This window comes from Cydia pomonella, chromosome 12, assembly GCF_033807575.1.
Source record: "Cydia pomonella isolate Wapato2018A chromosome 12, ilCydPomo1, whole genome shotgun sequence".
Lineage (NCBI taxonomy): Eukaryota > Metazoa > Arthropoda > Insecta > Lepidoptera > Tortricidae > Cydia > Cydia pomonella.
In genome coordinates this window covers 12,704,368-12,729,274 of record NC_084714.1, presented here as the reverse complement: position 1 = coordinate 12,729,274, position 24,907 = coordinate 12,704,368, and the positions used below count along the sequence as shown (strand labels likewise).

The window sequence follows — 24,907 nt, the reverse complement described above, 5'->3', positions numbered from 1 at the left end:
GATATTTAGAAATGTGAGAGACAGACGGACGGACAGAGCACCATAAGGGTTCCATTTGTACCATTTTCCGCACCAAAAAGGTGCGGAAAAAAAGTCCGAGGATTGTTTCTTTTCGTAATCGATCGATCGCTGCAAAAAGTAGTCACGTGGTCGCTTACGATTAGGTAGGTATTCTTTGTTTTTAAAACAGGAAGTAATATATTACAATTATTTATAATGCATTGTTTTTATTTCATTACTGGTAATTAAATAACAATTAACATGATACTGCGCGTTCTCATCAATCTCATCATGCCTCGATTATCTTTACGTGCAAGTTACTCTTAATGTAGTCTCTTCAGAGCGTGACGACATTGCCATGCGAGTGGCCTTTATGACTGCTATGTCCGTGGTGATGGCTGTTCGACTTCTTGTACATGGTGAACGAGACCAGCTCGCGGTTGGCGTTGGTCATCGCCATGGCGTGGGACACGACGTCGTACCCGAGGATGGCGTGGAGTCGGTTCACGACCACTAGGGTGAGGCCTTTTTGTGTCACGCGAACTGTGCGTTCTTGGTCTGAAGATGTTGCGACTGACATGTTGAAGGAGGAGTTCAGCTCCTGCAAATGAAGGTCTATTTTAGAAATCTTAATCTGCACTATTTATTTACAGTAGGTAAACCTTAACCTTACTAATAAAACTTTTTAAAATAGTTTAGCTTAGGTATGAACACGGTTATGGGCAAGTGACTGGCAAGACTATGAAATACCTATAATATTTCCTATTGATTTAGATATATACCTACTGTTAAGAGAGTGTGTGGGAAAGCCAGGCTTACGGTTGATTTCTACAAATGGGCATTTCGCTTATTTGAAATGTCTACAGTCGTGTAACGAAGAAGGTAAATACATAGAGTTAAGTTTGGTGATCTAAAACTCAAGTAGGTAACTCAACCGGCCGACAGCGTTAACAACTTATCTAAGGTACAATCTTGAAATGATTATGCCTGCAAATCCTGTATACTATGTAATTTAAAGAGATAAGAGTTGACCAGTTGAGTTACATCTGACACTAAACGGAAAATTAACCAACTCGCCGCTTAAGTACACTAATTGAAATACAAAAACAAACAAGCCGGTAGAACTGTTATGGACACTTATTGAGCCGTTTAACAAAACGTAAGTACCCTCACTAACGCCGCTCGCTCCTCACTCTTCAGCCCGTATACCGTCGCACCCTCGTCCTTAGAAAGATGGGGCGCACTCAGGCTGCCCATAACCATGATATACGGCATCCTGACCGATTCACACTATTACTTATGTACGAATATACACTTGACTCGCAGTCGCGGGTAATCACCGTCGAACAATCAGGGTCATTTTTAACAATGGCTAAGCGCAATATTTATATAATAATCAAATACAACACACGCGTACGGTCGTGTGTTAGTGAACTCTGCCAGGTAGGCACTGCACACGTCGGGCCACAATGGCACCACACGTGTAGCGGTATAGCTATAGGTAACTAAAACGACGTGTAAGTGACGTCGGCGTATGACCTTCGCGTTCGGCTGGCTGCGCGGGCGCTGTCGGTTGTTCTCATCGCTAGTCTAGCGCTTAACCCCAGTCAACCAGTTTAAAGTCATATCCGGTTATGAATGGTAGGCAAAAGTCCCGAGGTCTCACTTATAATGTACATTTAAAGTGATGCGCTTGTCAAAATATGAGAATAAATCGCCGGTCTATTGAAATTATGTGAAAAACAAGAGACACTTAAGTTAAAGACAATTTTGCACGGTTGTGAAGGTCGCTGTCTGTTTGACGGTAAAAAATAAACGTAGACATTATGGATTGTTTATCGAACCCACTGTAGCAACATCTTGACCAGAGAAAGGGGTTCTTCAAAAAAGGAGTGTACAGGTTTTTTATGGGTCGGAAATTTCAATTCAACGTCAATATATAATCTACACAAAATTGTCTACAAAAAAAAATTATATATGTACACTTTTACAAAATTGTCTACAAAAAAGATTACATACGTACACTTTTCGCAAGGATAAATGTTTAAAAAGATATTAAAGAGGTAAAGTTAATTAAAATCAATTCTAAGGTTCCTTTTCTTTAGTTTTTCGTAAATTATTTGTAAAGTATGACCAATAGCAAAAAAGTTAGTAAAGCGAGACTGTTAATACATAAGATACAATTTTAAAGTCCCTTTTCTGGGGCCACGGTAGTGTGCAAAGCGAAGCGCAAGGGCACTACCTACCTTTTCTCGAAGCGCTTCGTCGTTTTTTGAACCCTCATAACTTTGGTTTGGGTTATATTATACTAGATAAAGAAAATTCTCAATGAAATGAAATGTCAATAGTAGACTGATTTCGTCACTGACTCGCTTACTGATGATCATCAAAACCCTTAGGGTACTTCCTGAAGTCCTGGGAAGCTGAAATAGTAGATAGAGAATATAGTATTAGTACACAAACAACAAAAAAAAACAAAAACTTGAAATTTTTAGTCCCTTACGGGGTGAAAAGGGGTGTGGAATTTTGTATGGGGAATCAAACACCGCTGAACCGATTTAGTTGAAATTTGGTATGTAGATTTTGTTACGGGGATGGATATAGAACAGTTTTCAACCCCAAAATCACCCCGTAAGGGTGAAAAGGGTGTTAGAGGGAAAAAGGGGGTTGAAGTTTGTATGTTAATCAATAAATAAAACTAAAAGCGGCCAAGTGCGAGTCGGACTCGCCCATGAAGGGTTCCGTACCATTTATGACGTATTAAAAAAAGACTACTTACTAGATCTCGTTCAAACCAATTTTCGGTGGAAGTTTGCATGGTAATGTATATCATATATATTTTTTAGATTTTTCATTCTGTTATTTTAGAAGTTACAGGGGGGGGGGGGGGGACACACATTTTTTCACTTTGGAAGTGTCTCTCGCGCCAACTATTCAATTTAGAAAAAAAATATATTAGAAACCTAAATCTCATTTTTGAAGACCTATCCATAGATACCCCACACGTATGGGTTTGATGAAAAAAGTTTTTTTGAGTTTCAGTTTTAAGTATGGGGAACCCCCATAATTTATTGTTTATTTTCTATTTTTGTATAAAAATCTTAATGCGGTTCATAGAATAGATCTACTTACCAAGTTTGAACACTATAGCTCTTATAGTTTCGGAAAAAAGTGGCTGTGACATAATCGGACAGACGGACGGACATGACGAATCTATAAGGGTTCTGTTTTTTGCCATTTGGCTACGGAACCCTAAAAAGCAGATTGTATATCTAAAAGTGTTTACTACGAAAGTGGTCCCAAATTTTTTTCTTCGAATTCAGTAGGTAATGATTACTTTAACAACAGGAGACCTAGCAGTGGTTTATAACACCAGGAAAATGAGTTCGAAAAACATATTTTATATACGTCTTAAGTGTCATCCCTGTATATTCAAAATTGTATGTTAAACCTTATGAAACCAGTTATGAAACTATAAGGACTGGCCGATATTTTGAAAGCTATAAAAACCTGCATTGATATTTGTCTAATGGGATGGGCGTTGTTTTGACAAATAACTATAAACTTTAAAGTATTTTGTATTCATACAAGATTTTATTAGATGAACAAAAAACATTTATCTGTTTGTATTATAAAAGTCTAATTAATCATGAGTCACTCTATGAGCAGTCCAAAGAATATCCAATTGAGTAAGTACTACATATTATTTCATTTTCCACGCAAGGGTGCGCAAGGTAAAATATAAGATGAGAGTTAGATGGCTCAGATACGCGTCATACTCGTGAACGGGTGCTGTGTTTGTGGAGACCGGTCTGTTTAAGCTTACATGGGCTACATGTTATGTTATAAGTATGTAACTTTAATTTTGAGTGGCATTAAAGTGAGACACTTAATTCTGTTCTTGTCTGTTTATCTGATTTAATTTCTTGTCTTTTAATTATTTATATAAGAATTCAAGTCTCGGGAGACCCTTTACATCTCTAAGGATAGATTTTATTTTTTATCCCTGACACTTTTTTTTTCAACATAGTTTTTTTGTGTAATTTGACATTTAGGGGTTATTCCCACTAGTTACCACCAAGTTGTTACCAGTGGTAACTACTGGGAATTTTTTTCCCACCTTTTACCACTGGTAACTACTGGGAAAAAAAAAAAAATCCCAGTAGTTACCACCGTCACACCGAACTTTTAATCGCTACGCGCCGATATCAATGTTGTTTGTTAAAAAAAAAATATTTTTATGAGAGCATTTATCTTATTAATTGTAAATTGAGCCAATTGTGACATTATCTATGAAACCTGGATCTTTTGTCAAGGGCGCTTACGCTACACTGCGTAGCGCAGCATTGTATTTGTATAGGAGCATCGTTGATAGAGGCGTAAGCGCCATCGACAATAAAGTCCCTTTCAATAAATAACGTCACAATTATACGAACGAACAAACAAATCGGTCAAAGACCGTTTTTTTTATTACTTTTAAGGCAATTTACTGAAACAGTAATCGACTTATAATGAAACGAATAACTAATTAAGTAACTTATAATAATTAATTCGACGGTTAATTAATTAGTACCTGGGCGACCGAGCTTTGCTCGGTTATAACTATTTATTGTAATATGGTGGTGTATAGGTGATAATCTTAACTACATTTTTTTACTAAATGAAACTTGTCTAAAACAATAAAAATTTAAATATTATATATAAGCTTGAACATATATATATAAACAATATATATTACAATCTGATACGGATCTGCCGTATGAAGTTACCTCGTTGCTTAAATATTGGTATGGTAACCAAGAAAATAGTGTTAAGTGGGCTGGAGCGTATTCGGAGACATATAGGATGAAGTGCGGAGTGAGGCAGGGGGGGTTAAGTTCACCCCGCCTCTTCAACCTATATATGAACCGACTGCTGGAGGAGCTCAGTAGTGCCAGTGTGGGATGTTCCATAGACGGAGTGCGCGTTAATAACATCAGCTACGCGGATGACATGGTGCTGCTGAGCCCCTCAGTGGGTGGTTTAATTAGTTTACTGCGCAAATGTGAGTCGTACGCGGAGGCCTATGGGCTCAAGTACAATGCTAACAAAAGCGAGTTTATGCTGTTTAAAGCGGGTAATAAAACCTACAGCGTGCCCCCTGTGACTCTTTGTGGAACTCCTTTAGCACAAGTTCAGCATTTTAAGTATTTGGGCCACTGGGTCACATGTGTGACAACATGGATATTGAGAGGGAACGCAGAGCGCTGGCTGTGCGCTGCAATATGTTGGCTCGTAGGTTTGCACGATGTACCGAAAAGGTGAAGGCTACGCTTTTTAAAGCCTATTGCCAGTCCTTCTACACGTGCAGCCTATGGATCAGCTATACGCAGCGGGCATACAGCGCTCGGCGGGTGCAGTACAACAACGCGTACAGGGTGGTGTTCGGGCTGCCGCGGCACTGTAGCGCCTCGGGTATGTTCACGGAGGGACGGATCGATGGCTTCCACGCGATCATCAGGAAGAGGTGTAGTTCGCTGTTGAGGCGGTGGCGCGCCAGCTCGAATACCATCCTGTGCACGTTGGCCGACCGGTGGGACTCACCGTGGCTGAAGCACTGGGTGCAGCTACATGCCCCTGTATGTAGGAATTTGTAGTAATATCTTGTCATACTAACCCTAGATTTAAGTATTTGTATGTTACTAACACAATATGGACATTGTTCGAAATAAATTGATTGATAAAAAAAAGTTAGTCACCGGCCGGGATTCGAACCCGTAACACTGGTTGTTTCTTGCCGCCCGCGTCTTATCTTAACCCACTGGACCAGACGGACAGTGGCCTGCAACACGAAATTAGCGACCATATTCGGCGTCGAAAAAAAAACTCATGAAAACTCGAAAACACGCGTTTTCCCAAACATAAGACTACCCTCTAGATCTAGATCGATTGTTTACCCCCAAAAACCCCCATATACCAAATTTCAGCGAAATCTTTAGAGCCGTTTCCGAGATCCCTGAAATATATATATATACAAGAATTGCTCGTTTAAAGGTAAGTATATAAGATTCATTATGGAACTCTATATTTATACTGTTTTTACTAGTATTGAATGCTAACCAAATGTTGGTGGTAACTACTGGGAAAAAAAATCCCATCTTTTACCAGTGGTAACTAGTGGGATTTTTTGTCCCAGTAGTTACCGTGGTAAAAGGTGGGAAAAAAGTTCCCAGTAGTTACCACTGGTAACAACTTGGTGGTAACTAGTGGGAATAACTCACATTTAGAGACTGTATATGTATACGTCTGTAATAAAGTATCTAATATTTCATTGAGTCCATATTTGTAACTGTATTTTGTTATTTTTATTGATTGTAAAAATGTGACATGTAAAAGTGCCCCTGTGGCCTATTTGCTAAATAAATGTATGTTTGTTTATACTGAACTAATGGCTCGTCAGTTTCATCGGTCGATAACTCGGTCGATATAAAGCGTGCGAGGACTCCCCGCATACGGTATAACGACAAATGAAACTCGTAAGTCGATAGTTCAGTCAAAACAATACGGCATGCGGGTGACGGGTGACTCCCCGCAGGCTGTAAGGTGGTATAACGACTAGTGAAAACCTTAATGGCATGTGGTTTTTGAAATCTCCCGTACCCCGCATACGGGCTCAATCGACCAATGAAAACAGTTTCCCGAATGCGGGCTCTATGGCATGCTTTATGGAAATCTCCCGCACCCCGCATACGCCCGTATAGGGACTGCTATGCGTTGTCAGCATTCCGCGCGGCTACGGAAGGCCCGACGCATAGCTCGCTCCTTAGTTGTCTCCCGGTCGTGATTGGGAAAATACACGTCTTAATTAAGTACTTCCGCATTTCTTATTATATACTCCCAGATATCCTATAGTGGTGACCCCGACGTGATGTTGTCTGAATTGAGGCGACTTCATTCGGTTTAAACGTCTCCATGACCTTGTCGGCAATACTTGCAAGGCTTTCTAAGTTTTTTGAATCTGCTGACGCTACGACTGCCCTTACCGATGGTGGTAGATGACCTTGCCAAAAATAGATTAAAGTTTCGTCCGGAATTTTATCACGCGCAAGGTCACGCATTCTCCTCATTAGCTGAGATGGTCGTTGCTCACCCAATTCCATGTCTGACATCAATTGCTGTAACCTCTTCGCTTCTGTCTCCTCGTAAACACTAAGCAATCTGGCCTTCAGAGTATCGAATTTGTTCTCACTAGGCGGCTTCTCAAGGATATCCGCAACTTGCTGAATTGCTTGCTTTCCTAATTTTGCGATGACCATATTGTAGTTTGATTGATCACCTGCCTTTTGTTTTGTTGTGCTAAAATAGCTTCCACCTGCAAAAACCATAGTCGCGGCTGGTCCTGCCAAAAATCAGGTATCTTTGCAGCTAATGATATAGCGGATAATTCAATAGTTGTTGTTTGTGGGGTTGGTGGTGTCGGAGACATTCTGCCACACCTCTGAAATTTGCTTCCGATGACCCTGGAGCCGGGGAGTTGTCTGCCCAATAGCGCACGCAAACACACGCGCACTCAAGACGATTACGAATTTAACTCAACCAGATCCCCATAAAATAATTATTACTTAAGTCCGTATGCAAAATAATATTATAATTCACTGCCGTAAAAGTTCAAGGTGCACTCAATTAATGTTTATTCGGGGTCACCACTATAGGATATCTGGGAGTATATAATAAGAAATGCGGGAGTACTTAATTAAGACGTGTATTTTCCCAATCACGACCGGGAGACAACTAAGGAGCGAGCTATGCGTCGGGCCTTCCGTAGCCGCGCGGAATGCTGACAACGCATAGCAGTCCCTATAGCCCGTATCCTCCTATCGACCAATGAAACTGAGCCATAAGGTAATTTGGGGAGGACCACCATATAAATTGTTTTGGTGGGAAGACCGTCATAAGGCGAGAACTCTCGTACCTATTTTATACGTACTTCGCTCAGACAGTCCCTGAGTCCTACTGTACAGACCTTCTGTAAGTCAGTAAGTGGAGTAAATGAAGCGCCGAAAGAGCTTTTAGACGGTCTTCGTCACATTGACCTTAAGTTTCCTAAGCACCAGTGGCGGATCGTTCAAAGAACTCGATTCCCACCGGCTTGTCTAATTTCAGTCCGTTGAGTACAGTCACAATCGGTTCATGGACAAAAGGAAAGCAAAATTAGCTCCGAGTTCCCTACGAATATTTGTGACGCGCCGCCACTGCTAAGCACCGACTACCAAAACTTAGTTTATGGATGGTCAGGTACTTTATCGGACACGTACAGGTTGGAATGTGGGGTGAGACAGGGTGCAGGGTGGTTTGACCTCGCCCACACTTTTTAACCTGATGATCATCAAAACCTACATAAACGAGCTTCTCAAGGCGCTCGGCAAAACGCATATCGGCTGCCATGACACAGTTTGTATGAACAGTTTAAGTTACGCCGACGATATGGTTTTTTTGAGAGCATCGGCTTGCGGTATGCGAAAACTTTTAAGTATTTGTGAGACCTACGCCATCCAACATGGGCTAAATCGAAATTTACTCTCTATTACCTACTTAGATATCTAGAGTAGTAGGCTAGTAGGTACCTTAATAAAATAAAATAATTAAATAAATATCACTTATTTCGAGTAATTACACTCATATTTTATGGTTAGTAGGTTAACGGCACCAATCACGGGACATTTAAGAAAAAAAATTGAGAAAGTATTTTGGATATTTCACCGACACCTGTAAATTTTCTAATGCTTTATGCGTTAAAAGTTGCATGTTCCTCCTTTATGTTGTCTATGTATTTAATGAAACCTGCTGCAATTGGTTTCAATATTATTAACAAATTAAGACTGTGTTTTTTTGCTCCAGTCATGGGATGTACGGCGCCATTAACCTAAGTTTCGGTAGTCGGTGCTTAGGAAACTTAAGGTCAATGTGGCGAAGACCGTCTAAAAGTTCTTTCGGCGCTTCACTTACTTACAGAAGGTCTGGCCTGCCTTTCATTTTTGTTTTGAACCATTCCAGTTTTCGAAACGTATCAGAAATCCAGAGTGGCGTTCGTCCAAGCCATGGCAGAACTGGCGACGAGGGCAACCAACGTTAAATGTTTGGAAAGCGTCGGGGTATTAGGTGTGTAGTTTGTTATAGTTCGTGTCATCGACGATGACGCGCAGATTTGTCAAATCTAACCTTTAATAACATGACAATGCGAGTCAAGGCACGCGTCGTCGTGAATGACACGATATATACGTACGCCATTATAATTTACGAATGTATAATGGTTTCTCTACCTCTAAGTTACCTGTTGGTTTTAATAAGTCGGAGGAATTTCATCGACTTAGGTAAGGCGTATTCGGCTAATTTCGAAGCACATCCGAACGTGCGGAAATAGACTTTGATCACTTTGATATGATGGAATTACTTATAGTTGATATTTAGAATTTCCTGATACTTATTCGGAAGTGACTTGGAATTACCAGACTACACCTTGTCTACACCTCACTGAGGAGCTCAATAAACCACATAAAAGCGAAATGTTAACAAGAGATCGGTAGGTTAACAAAAAGAACATTATTTGTAATGGCAAAACTATCAAAGTGTTTTACATGCTTCCAATAAGTTTCAAGTATTGCATTTGCTAGTTCGTTTGTTAGTGTAGGTAGAGGTACTTGACACGTTTGCTGCGACTAATAGGACGGTCAACGGTTTTTGTTATTATTCGTTCGTAATTCTGTCGCAACGACCAAAAATGAGGAACAAAATGGTTGTATGGATGGAAGAACTTAAATAACTCCTGGCTAATGTGCGCTAGGTGTAATTTCTAATTGTGAGGTTCCTCTAGATATTAATTAGTTTCATGTCCAAAGAACTCCTACGGCCGCTCCTCTCAGACCCGTGCAGCACGGTGCGGCAGTGCGCGGTGGTAGCGGCGGCGAGGCTGGCTGAACACGACGAGGGCGTGGCGCGGCAGCTACTCGCGACTGGCATGGCTACTATCGCGTTAGAAAACCTCAACAAGTACAACGTGAGTACTGCAAACAGACCCCGCACGGTGCGGTGGTCACGGCAGCGAGGCTGGCCGACCGCGATGAGAGTGTGGCGCGGCAGCTACTTGCGACTGGCATGGCTACCATCACGTTAAAAAACTCATTCCTGTTTTCATTAACTAAGAGTAACTGTCTCCGAAGAAGCTGCATCAACTGCGTACCATGGCTATGTGTCATCGGTCCTTTCCTATGGCCTAATACTATGGGGCAACTCCGTAGAATCGGATAGAGTATTTCTAATACAGAAAAAATGTATAAGAGCGGTATGCACTAAAACGGATGACAGCTTTATTTAAAGAGACCTTAATGTTTTACCTTTGCCATGTTTATACATTAGGGATGTATGTGTTTTTGTCAAGTCCCATTCAGAATACTTCCTTAAACAAAAAAGACAGACAAGACCACATAAAATGTGCCTTTTGTACAAACCTCCTAGTCACAAAGATATGTAAAAAATAAATATTTTAATATGAGTATTGCCAAATGAATTTCGAATACTGTCGGGGGAAACTTTTAAACGAAATTTAACAAAATGGTTACTGGATAAATGTTTTTATAGCGTTAAGGCTTACTTAGAGTATAAGGAACCGATGACATTATGATATATTTAATTGTAATAATTGATAAATTTATTTTTATTTAATTTTTAGATTGTTTAATTATATTAATGTAAATATTTGTACTCTTGCTTGCATGCTGAATACAAGGATTCCTTTTATTATTTTAAGACCAAATTATACTCTATTCTTACAAATAAAGAATTATGAATTGGTCGATAGTGCCCATATGCGGGGTGCAGGAGATTTCCAAAACGCATGCCATTACGAGTTTCACTAGTCGTTATAACACCATACCTAACACCTACCTGCGGGGAGTCACCAGCATGCTGTATATCGACCGAACTACTTATGAGTTTCACTAGTCGTTATAACACCATACCTAACACCTACCTGCGGGGAGTCACCAGCATGCTGTATATCAACCGAACTACTTATGAGTTTCACTAGTCGTTAAAATACCGCGTGAGGGCAGGCTTTATATCGACAAACTTTTCTCTTATCTACAGGTATTTTACAAAAGATCTGCACTGTACCTTATGCGGGCTGTGGCAAAGTAAGTAATCGCGCGCTGATGTTTATTAATGTTATTGTTACGTAGGTATTCCTGATACAGGTATCTATTTAACTCAGTAATTTGGTCTTCATCAGTTCTGTTTTATTTGAAATTTGTGCTCTTGTATGTGTGTGTGTGTGTGTGTGTGTTTGTGTATTCAATACTTATTTTCTTCGTCTGTTTAAAATATTTCTGTTGATTACATTTATATTACAGGCACAACGAGGAACTTGCTTCATCCATCGTTCGACTCGGAGCGCTCGAGCACATCGTTTCGTGTCTCGACGACTTTGACACCCAGGTAGGGAATGCAAAAACCGGAGGTTTTTCAAAACCGGTTTTTTTTTGCTTCACGATTAAAAATTCACGAAAGATTGCTTCACGTGTAAAAACGAATTCTAGTATAGTATATACACGATTTTATCACGAAATTAAAGACAGAATATCTGAATATTTTATTGTATTGTATGGGAATTGTCAAATAACTTAATGTTATTTGTAACTAGGAATAGGATCAAAACAATTTTATTAAATTATTTTTTTCTTAAATATATGACAATATCAATTTATAATTTAATGTTATTTGTCTTAAATCAAGTGGCCCAATCCAAAATCTTGCTCTTAGTTTTTCGCTGTCTTCTAGTAAAAATTCAAGTAGTTAATTCGTTTACTGTTACTACCTTCCTTTATAAAATATTTGCTAAGTTATTATGGATTTGTAAAGTAGGAAATAAATGAAATAAGCTAATACAACAATTCACGTCACGTGTTTCTTCTCGAAAAGTCGATTAGAAACTGATGGTGTTAGCTTAAACTGGGCAAACACAGGCAGTCAAGTAATTCCATTCTTTAGGGTTTGAACTACCCTTTCCTATTAGTGCGAAAGAGACAAAAATGGTTGTCGGTAAGTCGTTATCACCGAACCAACCAAAGACTCTAAAGCTGCCATTGATATAATTGATTACGTAGGATTTTTCTACAGCGCATCGCATAATAAAATTATAAGTAAGACCTTATACCAATTCGTATTCGTAGGTACACCAGCACGGATGTCCTGCCACTGCCAGTACTTTATATTATTTAAATCTTTCGTATTTTTGTATTTTGTATCGTAAAAATTCATTTAGCGTTACAAATGATCAAACTAACACAACACCACATTATTTGATTTGATGTCGATTCAACCGGTTTAGGACCGATTTATACCCTTATAATGAATAAAACATGCAACTTAGGTAAATAAATAAAAGCCGAATAAAACCGAAACCGGTTTTTTCAAATTCTAAAAACCCGGTTTTGGGTTTAGTTTACGTCAAAAACGGTTTACGTTTCGGTTAAAACCGGTTTGCATTCCCTACACCCAGGTTACTCCCATAATATTTACACCTACCTAATTTTACTACCAATATTGGCTGTGTGCGTTGCGAAATTGTTTGTGGAGGAAATATATAAAGTGACGTCAACGCACGAAGTGGTGAAAATATGAACTTTCGTGGGACGACATCTTTATACTATTTGGCAGCTGCTCACCGTCAAATAAGCAATCCATATGTCCCACACTCGCCAAAGGGCGTCACAGCCATGCACGGAGCGAATAGGTATTAACACAAGCTGTACCTACTTTATTATAGGGTTAAACACAGTCTTAATAAGGCATAAGTTGAAATGAAATTTGTCTGTTCCCGAAAACTACTAATAATAACTAATTTCTGAATAGTAATTTTTTAGGCTTGTATAAAATATTTCGGTAATTTGTGCTTGGTTTCTTAACTCTTCCAGGCCGCACCAATCTACAAAGTTTTGCCAAAAAAACCAAATATATTCCAATTATAATTCAGCTTTGATGATTCATTTGAAGACAAGTAACATTTCCTGAAAGTGTAATATAATTTGAACCTTAAATCGGAATGCTAAAGATGAAATTCTAATGACGCGTATGTGGTCGATAAATCGTACTACCTATGCCTGGAAAAGGGTTATATTTCGTGATGAGTATAGTTATTTGTGCAACAAGAGTGGTGAGTCCCGAGTAAGCGAAAGATTCTAAGTTAGAATCTTGAGCGTAGCGAGGGACTCAAAAACACGAGATGTTCAATAACTTTGTTCTCGTGTGACACATACAACTTTTTACCTCAGTAGTGAGAACATATTAGAGGTTAAAAAAAATCAACATCAAGTAAACATTTTTATCCTGTACTTATGGCCTTCACTAAATTAAAAGGCTCCTTTGTCTCACTACCTGAAGTGCGGAAAGTAGTACTTTCGTCACTCCCTGGAGGGAGGAGTGTCGCACTTTCAACACTCCCTGGAGTGACGAAAGTAGGCTTGTTCGAGCTGCTGAGGTAAAAAAGACAAATTAGAACCTAAATATGTGTGACCCATCCATAGTTAGATTCACATCGGCGAATATGAACACAGGTGAAAGAAAACGCGGCTTGGGCTTTGGGCTACATCGGCAAACACAATGAAGTTCTAGCGGGCATGGTAGCGGACGCGGGCACGCTGCCGCTTCTAGTGCTAGCCTTTCAGGAACCAGAGATAAGTCTCAAGCAGGTTATAACTATTCACTAACTCAGTCAATTAAACAGAATGAAAACCGAGGGCACTTTGTCTGATGATGATAACGGAGGAATCTTAAGGAAATTTTGCATGCAATTTATACAAATTCAATAAAAACGCCGCATCGATTTTTACGGATGCAAATTATTTAATGCAGAATATCTGCTGTTGCTAATGCCAGACTCAGAAAGATGCTCAACTTTGTAGGCCTCAGGGAAAAGGCGACTTTCGGACTTTTATTTGTTTTTTGTTTGCTCCACAATTTCCTCACAGTCGAGCAATCAAGAGAATAAATAACTAAGCATTACAAACCTAGCTGCACCTATACCCACATAAATAAGATGTCGAGTTGCGGAAACCTGCCTGTTCTACTATATATACCTATCCGATTTTTTAGATCACAGCAGGTGCTTTGGTAGATTTAGCGCAGCATAAACCCGAAGCGGTCGTGGACGCAGGAGCCATTTGCCACCTGGTGCGAGGATTGGAGAACCAGGACCCAAAGTTAAAGGTATGCGTTATTGCCTTGTAGCCTAGAAGATTCGCAAGATGTAGACATCTACATATGTGTATCTATATATGTAGAGAGGTATGGGCAATGTGAATGTCATCTCGCCTTGTGTGGTAGGGCACAGCACAGCAGATGTCATTCCAGATCTAGAGCAGAGCCCAACCGGGGAAGTACCTCCACCTTACAGAAAACCGCAGCCAAATAACACTTGACCCTACTCATAGTGTTGTGTTCCTGTCGGTGAGTAAGGTTGCCAGAGCTCAACGAGGGGGGTGGGGTTAGGGTCGGCAACGCGCATGTAACTCCTCTGGAGTTGCAGGTGTACATAGGCTACGGAGACTGCTTACCATCAGGCAGGCCGTATGCTTGTTTGCCACCGACGTAGTATAAAAAAAAAAATCTACATCTTGCGAATCTTCTATTTGGCGTGTTGAATAACGAAAGGCCCGGATTTTTGTACTCCAAAATACGTATTTCCTCTTTCCATAAACGACACGGTACTCGATCTACCAGACGATGTCTTTTGGAAGCGCATCCTCACAAAACCGTTGTTTTCACAGGCTGTTTTCGGTATCTCGCAACCAGCTAGGTGCTGGAACAATATTCCTCCACCTTTTCGTCATATGAAAACCAAGCAATCTTTCAAATTTCATTTAAATAAATACCTTTTGGAGAAGCAAAGTTTGGGAGTCCCTTATGGTTACCTGGTTGCTGATTACCGAGTTTAGTCTTAAACTAATATTATTATTTTATTTGATCTTAGTAATTCATAATGTATGTATAAAAAACCGGCCAAGAGCATGTCGGGCCACGCTCAGTGTAGGGTTCCGTAGTTACTCTTTCGTCACAATAAGCTAAACTGGAGCTTAAAGTATAGAAAATTGTTAACCAAGGGATGAAACGGTACCTTTTACCTGAGTTAAACAAATAGGCAAATTTGCATAATCAGTACCTACCTATTTAAAGTAGGTAAGTCTTTTTACTATGAAGGGGAAACTTTTTGCGATGACTCAAAAACAGCTAAACTGATCATGTCCGCTATAGTTTTCATTTAATGTATTTCTTAAGCTCTATTTCCACGATTTTTTCATATTTTTTGGACCTATGGTTCAAAAGTTAGAGGGAGGGGGACACATTTTTTTTTCTTTCGGAGCGATTATCTCCGAATATATTCACTTTATAAAAAAATGTTTGTTGAAGATCCCTATTACTGAAAGACCTTTCCAACGATACCCCACACTGTAGGGTTGAAGCAAAAAAAAAAAAATTTCACCCCCAATTTACGTGTAGGGAGGTACCCTAAAAAAAAAAAAAATTTAGATTTTATTGTACGATTTTGTCGGCTTTATTGATTTATATATCCATGCCAAATTTCAGCTTTCTAGCACTAACGACCACGGAGCTAAGCCTCGGACAGACAGACATGGCGAAACTATAAGGGTTCCTAGTTGACTACGGAACCCTAAAAATGATTTTCTTCTTATAATTACACTTGACACTACGTATTACTTAAGCATGATTGCTAATCACACTGGCACTTCAATATCATAACTATGTAAGTACACACTTTTAATGGTAATTATGTAACTTTATAAACAAGGTATTTAGGTAAGTACTAACTTTGAATATTGCATATTTTACACTGTATCTTGGTTGACGTGATCTGTTCCTGGCAGAATATCAGTGCGTCGCCCATAGGGTGAAGCGTAATACTGAGCCAGAACCCTTTTGTTTTGCTGCAACGCACACAACATTTCCTATATGTAGGGATCAGTATTATTTCAATGTATTTTTTTCTTTCTACTTCTATTTTGTATAAATGTGTATTTCTCTCGTTTGATTTTGTATTATCTGTTTTTTTTTGTCATTTGTATTTCCTGTGTGTATTGTGGCAAACAAATAAACGGATTATCCTTGTTTTTTTGTTACTCAAAGTATTATGGATGGACAAAATCGTGAGAGCGGTTTAGCAATTAGACCCCCTATTATGTTATAGGTATAATTCTAGTCTCTGAATTCTCTGATTGCGCTAGCATCAGCGAACTTAATGTACCTACACCAAATGGTGACGGTATCGTACATGACTTAGCGCCACCTTCTTCCAGGGCCTTTCCAACTTGTACATATAGGCTGGCTAATCTGGCTATGTGCTCTAAATATTTTTCCCAAGTTATTCTCGGTCTTAATAAGAACAGTTTTTTTAGATATCACGCATCATGGATCAAAATGTCTCGAAATTAGAATGTTGACTAATTATGGCCTGAAATTTCCCCGTTCAGCGAAGCACGTTATGCGCGCTCGGCGCGGTGGCAAGCGCGCGAGCCGAGCTAGCCGAGGCGGTGGTGGCCGGTGGCGCCCTACCCCCTGCCCTTCTACACGCCGGCCACGACGCTGCGCCCGTGCGCCGCGCTGCCGCCTGCCTCATCCGGGACATCGTTAAGCAGTCTGTTGATGTAAGTTAAAGTTAACAAGCGAAGCTGAGCTAACTGAGTCGTTAGCGGCATCCTAACATCTGCACTTATCTTTATAACGCGCACGCGCACCCGTGGGTAAATAACAAATACCCTATTATGTGGGCTCAGGATGGGCTTCATTTCATAGAATTGCAAGTCACAATGTTATATTACACCTATGTATCTGTAACTGTAAACCAGCAATATGAATGCAATGAATACACAATGATGATGTCAAATAGTAACTATAAAATTGGACCATGGTATTAAGATGATGTCTGTGGTATGATGAGAACTAGTTTTCGCCCGCCTACCACGTCCCGTCCACATAATCGTCATTAAGTCAGAATCATTGTCTTTCATTTGCAGATCCCTAATAGTATCCAAGACTCCACAAACCTATGCCAAAATTTTCCCTACTGACTTAATATTTTTCATGAACAGCTAGCCCAGCTAGTGGTAAACACAGGCGGCTGCGGGCCGCTAGTAGAGCTGCTGAGCGAGAGCACGGGCGGCGTGCGAGTGCCAGCGTGCATGGCGCTCGGCTACATCGCCGGCCAGTCAGACCAGCTCGCGATGGCTGTCATCGAGGCCAAGGTCGGTGTTACTTCAGCGGGTCCACACAGAGCGAGCATACCCGCGAGGCAATTTCCTCACGCACAAACCGGTCAGAGTAGACGTGCCTCGGCCGAGACGGTGCGCTCAGGCGTTACCGTTTTCCTGGTCTGTGTTACTTCATTGAACAGCTAGCCCAGCTAGTGAATACAGGCGACTGTGTGCTAGCGTGAGCACAGGTGGCGTGCAAGTGCCGGCGTGCATGGCGCTTGGCTACATCCAGTCCGACCAGCTCGCTATGGCTGTCATCGATGCCAAGGTCTGTATCATTACATAAATTCCTCTTTTTCTCATATTAGCACTTTCCCGTTTTCCTAAAGGCGCATGCTGGGGTGGCTTTTAAGCAATCTGATCTCAAGAACAGGTTTTTCAATTGCAATTTCACCCAGCCTTCCAACCCAGACAGGAATCAGGAAACATATAGGAAACCTCGTTAATTGTAGATGTGGCTTGTTTTGAGAAAGATATGCTGCAGAGCTATATACTGTTATCTTATGACGCCATAGCTTGCTGAACATCTGCTTAGGCTTCATTCTTCTTTCAAGTCATAACAATAATTAATGCCCTTAGCTTTTTTTTGGTACCACACCAAAAAAAGCTATGGGCATTCATTATTTACTTACATAAGTATATTTTATACTGCACTTTTTAAATTTGGCAGGCTATCGTTGTATTAGTGACCATCCTTCAGAACACGGAGGGCGATGACGCGGAGCTGTGCGCCGCGGCGTGGACGCTGGGCCACATCGCGAAGCACTCGCCCCAGCACAGCCTGGCCGTTGCTGTGGCTAACGCTCTGCCCAGGCTGTTGCAGGTTCATTTAATATTTGTACTGGAATCCTGCAATTAGACCGCGGGCCAGGAGCATATTTCGTCAGTCATCGCCTCCCGGCTGATACTTTGTCAGGTGATAGTTTAGATGCTGTTCTAAACTAAAAAAAACCGTCAGCCGGTTCTATCGCGGTGTAATGACCGTCAGCTGTAAAATGAACATGTAAAAAATATGCGCCTTACCACTTTATGTGCAACAAACTATGCGTAATGTGTAAATTGCGTTATCCGTTGATGGCTTTTCAGGCGTTTACTCCTGATGAAATGTTACATGCAAAGTTTCATGATTTGTTATTGCTATCATAAAAGGTATAGCGCTTATTTTTTACATGTTCATGCGACCAGCTGATGTTCTTACCACCGTGATATAATCGGCTTACGATTTTTTTAGGTAACAACAGCATCTGAACTATCATTTGACAAAGTATCAAACGGGAGGCGATGGCATTTTTTTTTGTTTTACGTGTTTCGGTGGCTGCCATATCTCCAACGGAGCGGCAGCTGACGGTCACGAGGGTTCATCATACCTAGCCATTAACCACTACACGAGTTTTCAGCCGTGAGGCGATTGGTCATGAAAATTGTTCCTGGCTCGCGGTCTAAATTAGAGATGCAACGAATAGTGGCTTGGCCGAATACCGAATATTCGGCGGAGCCATCGGCCGAATATTCGGCAAGAAATTTTACCTAAAATGAAGTAAATTCGAACGCGCGCGTGCATTCGCTGTGCAAGTTGCAACTTATTTCTCGCTGTAGGCAGTCTTTGATAGAAATTGCGCTTATTCTACACGACATTGCGGTGCGTTAGATTTCGTCGTGTGTGTAAAAAAAACTATTTTGTATTATTTTTCTCATCTTTTTGTTTTACTATCTATGAATATAAAGGTAGTCTGACTTGTAGTTTGTTACTTTTTATACCCCTCGTTTGCCGTTATCTACGTGTTAACGTACTATTCGGTATTCGCCCGAATACTATGCCACTATTCGGTATTCGGCTGAATAGTGAAATTGTGGCCGAATACCGAATAATGGCCGAATATTCGTTGCATCTCTAGTCTAAATCCTGCAGAAAGCCGAATTTGACATTTTGAGGCCAAAATCGGAAGCTTAAACTTGACATGAACACTTCCCACCAATAAACAGGGGGTTCCATTCTGACTTCTACTGTTGATGGACACTCTCCCTATTACACAATGTGTTTGTCTACATATAGTGGAGCCATTAACCACATATAGTATGATGAATTTTATCGACAAATCACCCCCCATACCTATATATTATATTATTATTATATTTTAAAAATGCACCCTTTCAAAGTTTTACATTGCCAAACACTTGGTTAATGTACCATTATCTGCCCATTTACTTATCACACATTTAAAAAATAATAATAATAAGCCGCTCACACCGGTGTTGCTCCTGGTCGTCTTCACGACGGCATTTTCAGGGGCCCATCTAGTGGGCGGCGAGTCACCGCCTGCCTCGATAACTAGTGGAAACATTGTTATGGCAGGTGTCCAGACGTCTTTGCAATAACCCAGTCTCATTGTCCTCCCAAACTTCAATCCATAGACCGTTATACTGTTCATTTTTACTACAATAGTCCCAATGCCTGCTGCAACTGGTTCATGGGTGTCTATTGTTGCGCCTGTGAACGGGTTCCAGCAGGTGTTTTACATGACATTAAAGCTCTCCAAGGGGCCTCTACGTGTTGGATCTATATCCCCACGCAAGCCTATCAAAAGACCGGGATTTATAGGCCCGTGAAATCCAAGGAGATATCATAATAAATTTGACGCATTAATGTCACAGAGATTTTTCCACAATTACTCTAGAATTAATAACAAAGACAAAAAATTTCTGAAAAAATTTAATTCCCTTCTCAATTAGTGCTTTCTCTGCATCATACATAACCCTTTACTGCATTCTAATTGATAATATTCAACTGTATTTATGGCTATTGAAGTTCATATTTAAACAAATAATCTTATATGACATGCAGGAAAGGGCTAAAAGAACCCAGAGATCCTAATCACAAGAATTAAAGGGGACTTTGTTGGGTTTTGCTGTTGAATAGAAGCATTAATTTCAGGATTTCAATGTTTATACAGTAAGGGTCAAATCTACATTTGGAGCTTCCTCCTATTTTTAATTCATAATTTGATAATTTTTTTACAATAAACAAAGTTATAAATACACAAAACCATTCCCGCACCAAAAATCCCAAAGTATGTTTATGAACAAATTATGATATATTCACAGTTATACACAAATCCGAAGTCATCAGCCGAGGTGCATGCCAGGACCTCCTGTGCCCTAAAACAGGCACTTCAATGCTGTCTGCATCGCCCTGCACTGGAGCCTTTACTACATGCTGCACCTGCTTGCATTCTCAAATATGTCCTTGCACAGTATGCTAAGGTACCAGATTCACATTTTTTATGCCCATCTAACAAAGTAATAGTCATTGACTAATCAGGCAATGAAAGTAACCTAAACAACTTGATCATAGAGGATGATACAATAATTTTATTTTGTTTCAGATATAGACCAAGTTTTAGGAGTATCTACACTTTAGGCAAAACTTTTTTGCTCAAAAAATATGTTAAAAGTTACAATTACACACAAAGTTTACTCACTGAAACAGTACACTTTAGTATACAGGACCATCATCCAGATTGTCATCTTCTTCATCATAATCTTCCCCATTGTCAAAGTAATTATTAGCATAGTCAGTCCCATCATCCAGTTCATCTTCTGGCTCCTGTTCATCTTCTAAGTCCTCATCATCATTCGCTTCAACCTTTTTCACAGTGTCTTCGCCTTCATTTGTTTCCATTTGTTCGTCATTTTCTTCTAGCGTTTCTTTCTTTTCTAGAGTCTGGAATCTCTTATTAATCTCCGAAGGATCGTCTAGGCGTCGTTTACGCGTCGACGCTCGGACGCGTCGCGCCTGCGGTCGGAGCTCCGTAGGCATATTATTCCAAACACAGTCTAAAACTTTTCCTTGTTTAGCGTCCATCGCGAGAAGCTTGTACTTGTCGGAATACCTTTCTACGTCGTCAGTTCTTGTTTTCGGTTTGACATATGCGGGCGAGTCGTGCAGGAATCCAATGAATTGGTCCTTAACGATCAGCATATAGTCGGTAGCAGCATCACAGGCGAGAGGTAATGGCTTGGCTTCGAGTTTTGGAAATAGTGGAGGCGGCGCGAGAGTTGGTGCGTTGTTCTCACCGCGCGCGATACCTAACGCCTGCAGCTGCTCATGTGTTAGAGATAACGTACTACCGCGACCGCGACCTCGTCCTGCCATTGTTATTATATGGCCAGTTTCACTTTTTAATACATATCTTACTCCGGCACGTTGCTTTGTTGATTATTAACTTTGGCATTCATGACAATGACATTGACAGTTTTGACACTTCAATAAAATTATTTAAGAAATCGTTTATAACGCGATCATCCTGTCTTCTTAAAGTTGTGTCTCTATTTATTTTATTTTTGAAAACTATTTCTTTCTAGATATTGCCGAACGACGCAAGAGCAAGAAGGCTTTTTGTAACAACTGGTGCATTGAAGAGAATACAAGAGATAGATACAGTTCCAGGGACATCCCTAAAAGAATACATTAACATTATAAATAGTTGCTTCCCTGAAGAAATAGTCAGGTAAGCAGAGAGAGTCAGATAACGAAATTTTAAGGCTACAGATTGTAAAGCCTGTTTACATGCGTGCCGAGACTTGCTAAGCGTCAGAGACGCACTTATACGTTAGAGGGAGCAAGCGATATTGCTATCTCATTCCACCGCATAGCTGCGTCCCTGACGCTTGGCAAGTCTCGGCACGCATGTAAATCAGGCTTTATGGTTCCATTCCAATGTCTTGGAACTAAACTAGTATGTTCTCTGTTTCCGTGGATTTGGCATAATTATCAATATATATATCAGTTATTCTTTACGTGTTTATCCTCGTTATAAAGTTATTTTGTTTTCAGATATTATACACCAGGATTCTCAGATTCATTACTTGACAGAGTAGAAGCATTTACGCCTCAGGTAAGTTTATAACATAATTTATATTAAATATTTAGCATATTTTTTTATACCACGTCGGTGGCAAACAAGCATACGGCCCGCCTGATGGTAAGCAGTCACCTTAGCCTATGGACGCCTGCAACACCGGAGATATTACATGCGCGTTGCGACCCTTTAATAACTTGTACACTCGTTTTTGAAGAACCCCATACTGTAGCCCCTCGGGAAAACCTCGGCAGGAAACTCATTCGACAGCCGAAGCGTCCGCGGGAGGAAAGCTCTTAAACCGCACAGTACGCGACTATTTAGGTTCTAGGGTGTGAGAATGAACATCCTGCCGACGGCGTATGATATTATTACAGTTATACATATAGTCTGGCAAATCCAATTTATCAATAAATAAGAAGAAAAAAGCTACGCTCATCCCTTTTTTTAAGTGCGAGTAACTAATAGTTACTAGCAAAGACAGTATGATTCCCTCTATCTATGTTTGAAATGAAACAGTCCCTGGCCAAACCTAAAGCGTTTATACATGACTCGTCGCTGGACAAGTGCCTCATTTTATGACGTCACTCATTTACTATAGATTCTAGCTAATCTAGTGCGGGTTGGGGACCACACTTACCTACTTACACTTACACTTAAAATAATTATTATTTATTCCAGATACCTGAACTATTTACAGACAGAGTACCTAGTGATTGCCAGAGTGAATTAACAGTAGAAAATGCAAATTAAACAGTATTCATTGATCAATGTTACATTTTATTCAATAAAAGTTATTTTAATTGGAAATTGCGTTTGTTTTCCCCATGGTCCAAATGAGTTTTTGAACTCTAACGGTCCTTCCTCCTATATTCGATTCTTCCATTGCCATCGATTGTCCATAGACATTGTACCTGTTGAATGTTAAATTCAGTTAATTAATTATTACTAGTGTTCCGAAGGTTCCGTTTTGGTTCTAGTTTCGGCCGAAACCGAAACTTTAGTTAAGCTGTTACCTATGAAAAAATAAATAAGTACCTATAATTCGCATATGTGGTACAGCAAAATGTACCTATCCCAAGTTTTAATTTTTAAAGGTCACAAGCAACTAAGCTTCAATAAGGCCTGTTCAATTTACTGAGCGGACACCCTGGTAATTTTAAACAATTGGAGAACATCTAGACTTGAAGATTTTCTTAAGGGCTCCTCTACATGATGGCCCAGCGTAGGCCAGCCTAAGGGACGCAGCTATGCGGTGGAAGGAGATAGCAATGTCACTTGCTCCCTCTAACGCATAAATGCGTCCCTTGGACTGGCCGACGCTGGGCCATCGTGTAGAGGAGCCATAAATCACAGCTTAGAAGCGGCCTGGCCAATCCGCAAATCGAAGTATTGTCATGCGGCTGTCATGGCTCCTCTACACGATGGCCCAGCGCTGGGCCAGCGAGATGGCCATGCACACCACTATACGATGGCGACATTCAGTTGCGATCTATTCGTTTTCCAAGATGGACGTGGAAGCATTAGCTGCTGCAGCATGTTATTTATACGCCACGTACCAACATTTTCTTAATCTGCACAATTATAAAGTAATTAAAAAAAAATACGTAGTAGATTATGGTGGATGTTATCTATCCATCGAAATAAATAAACAAATATTATAGGACACTATTACACAAATTGACTAAGTCCCACGAAAAGCTCAATAAGGCTTGTTTTGTGCGTACTTTAAGTAGACAACGATATACATAATATTTACAAATGTATAAATACATAGAAGACATCCATGACTCCGGAACGAATATCCATGCTCATCACACGAATAAATGCCCTTACCAGGATTTGAACCCGGGACCATCGGCTTCATAGGCAGGGTCAATACCCACTAGGCCCGACAGGTCGTCAAAAGTCATTTTAAATTTGTACAATAAACTCTTCAAAGCTTTAAAATCCTACTGAGAAACCATTACTTGTCTCTTCCTTAATGTGCCGCTGTGTAGGTAATTAATAATTATGTATGTATATATTTAGATATGTATTTATTTCTTTATTTAATATTTATTTATTTTAGTATTGGTATATTTATTTATTTAAATCGTAAATGTACTGTATGTACCTACAGATGTCTGCGTAATGTATATGTAATTTTCCTAATCCGCTAAGTATTGGTATGTTTTGGTATATGTATTTATTTAAATTGTAAATGTACTGTATGTACAGATGTCTGCGTAATGTATATGTAATTTTCCTAATCCGCTAATAAATTCGTGCACAATTTTTTATAGAAACTTTTTTTAATATCCTGCTACCTTATTTCTATAGTTTTGGTCTTTATATTTGGGGTTCCATGTTACGCTTTCTCTCCAATATAGTTCTAAAAACTTTATCGTTTCGTGATGCGGCCACGTACTCGTCATTTTTAATCAAAATAATACACAGCACGAACGTCCACACTCGACCGCGATCGAGCACGCACTGTGGGATGGGCCACGAGTAGATGCGTACAGCCATATCGCTGGTCCATTACCTTTGATGTGCGGACGAAAAACCGACACCGCGGCCATCCCATCGCCATCTCCCCGCGCCATAAGCCATCCGACACCACTACCCTCTCTACACGCTGGCCCAGCTTAGTGGTCCACTATGATGGTCCATCGTGTAGAGGAGCCATTACATTATAATTTTTAAGAAAAAAAAAAGCGAGTTCAATGAGGGAGATCGGTGAAAGAACGATTATTGCTGATTTTGGAT

The 24,907-nt window shown here is 40.2% G+C and overlaps 3 protein-coding genes and 1 long non-coding RNA gene across 6 annotated transcripts in view; 1 reads left to right on the top strand and 3 right to left on the bottom strand.

The window, feature by feature from the left end:
* Nucleotides 1-207: 207 nt before the first annotated feature.
* LOC133523624 (uncharacterized) lies at nt 208-1,464 on the bottom strand. The gene is made up of 2 exons (XM_061859308.1): nt 1,168-1,464; nt 208-601 (listed from the first exon to the last, which is right to left on the bottom strand). The coding sequence occupies exons 1-2, from the start codon at nt 1,273-1,275 to the stop codon at nt 338-340; spliced, it is 372 nt and encodes a 123-aa protein (XP_061715292.1). The 5' UTR covers nt 1,276-1,464; the 3' UTR covers nt 208-337.
* Nucleotides 1,465-3,540: 2,076 nt separating this feature from the next.
* On the top strand, nt 3,541-22,966 carry LOC133523612 (sperm-associated antigen 6-like). Of its 3 annotated transcripts, none has more exons than XM_061859294.1 (14): nt 3,541-3,689; nt 9,034-9,138; nt 9,876-10,033; nt 11,122-11,168; nt 11,385-11,469; nt 13,587-13,721; nt 14,125-14,238; nt 16,518-16,691; nt 17,136-17,288; nt 17,998-18,120; nt 20,400-20,558; nt 21,660-21,805; nt 22,132-22,192; nt 22,838-22,966. In XM_061859294.1, exons 1-14 carry the CDS (start codon nt 3,650-3,652, stop codon nt 22,907-22,909), a joined length of 1,572 nt encoding a protein of 523 aa, XP_061715278.1. In that variant the 5' UTR covers nt 3,541-3,649; the 3' UTR covers nt 22,910-22,966. The 3 variants fall into 3 exon arrangements, with proteins under 3 accessions (XP_061715278.1, XP_061715277.1, XP_061715276.1); XM_061859293.1 differs by having other exon boundaries at nt 3,542-3,689; nt 9,900-10,033; nt 17,968-18,120; XM_061859292.1 differs by having other exon boundaries at nt 3,542-3,689; nt 17,968-18,120.
* Nucleotides 19,994-21,579, bottom strand: LOC133523619 (DNA-directed RNA polymerase III subunit RPC7-like). Its single transcript, XM_061859302.1, has one exon. The coding sequence runs from the start codon at nt 21,448-21,450 to the stop codon at nt 20,791-20,793; it is 660 nt and encodes a 219-aa protein (XP_061715286.1). The 5' UTR covers nt 21,451-21,579; the 3' UTR covers nt 19,994-20,790.
* LOC133523631 (uncharacterized) overlaps nt 22,916-24,907 on the bottom strand; it is a 25,638-nt gene continuing 23,646 nt past the window's right edge. The window contains exon 17 of the long non-coding RNA XR_009800251.1: nt 22,916-23,070. This is a non-coding gene — a long non-coding RNA (uncharacterized LOC133523631). The remainder of the gene's footprint in view (nt 23,071-24,907) is intronic.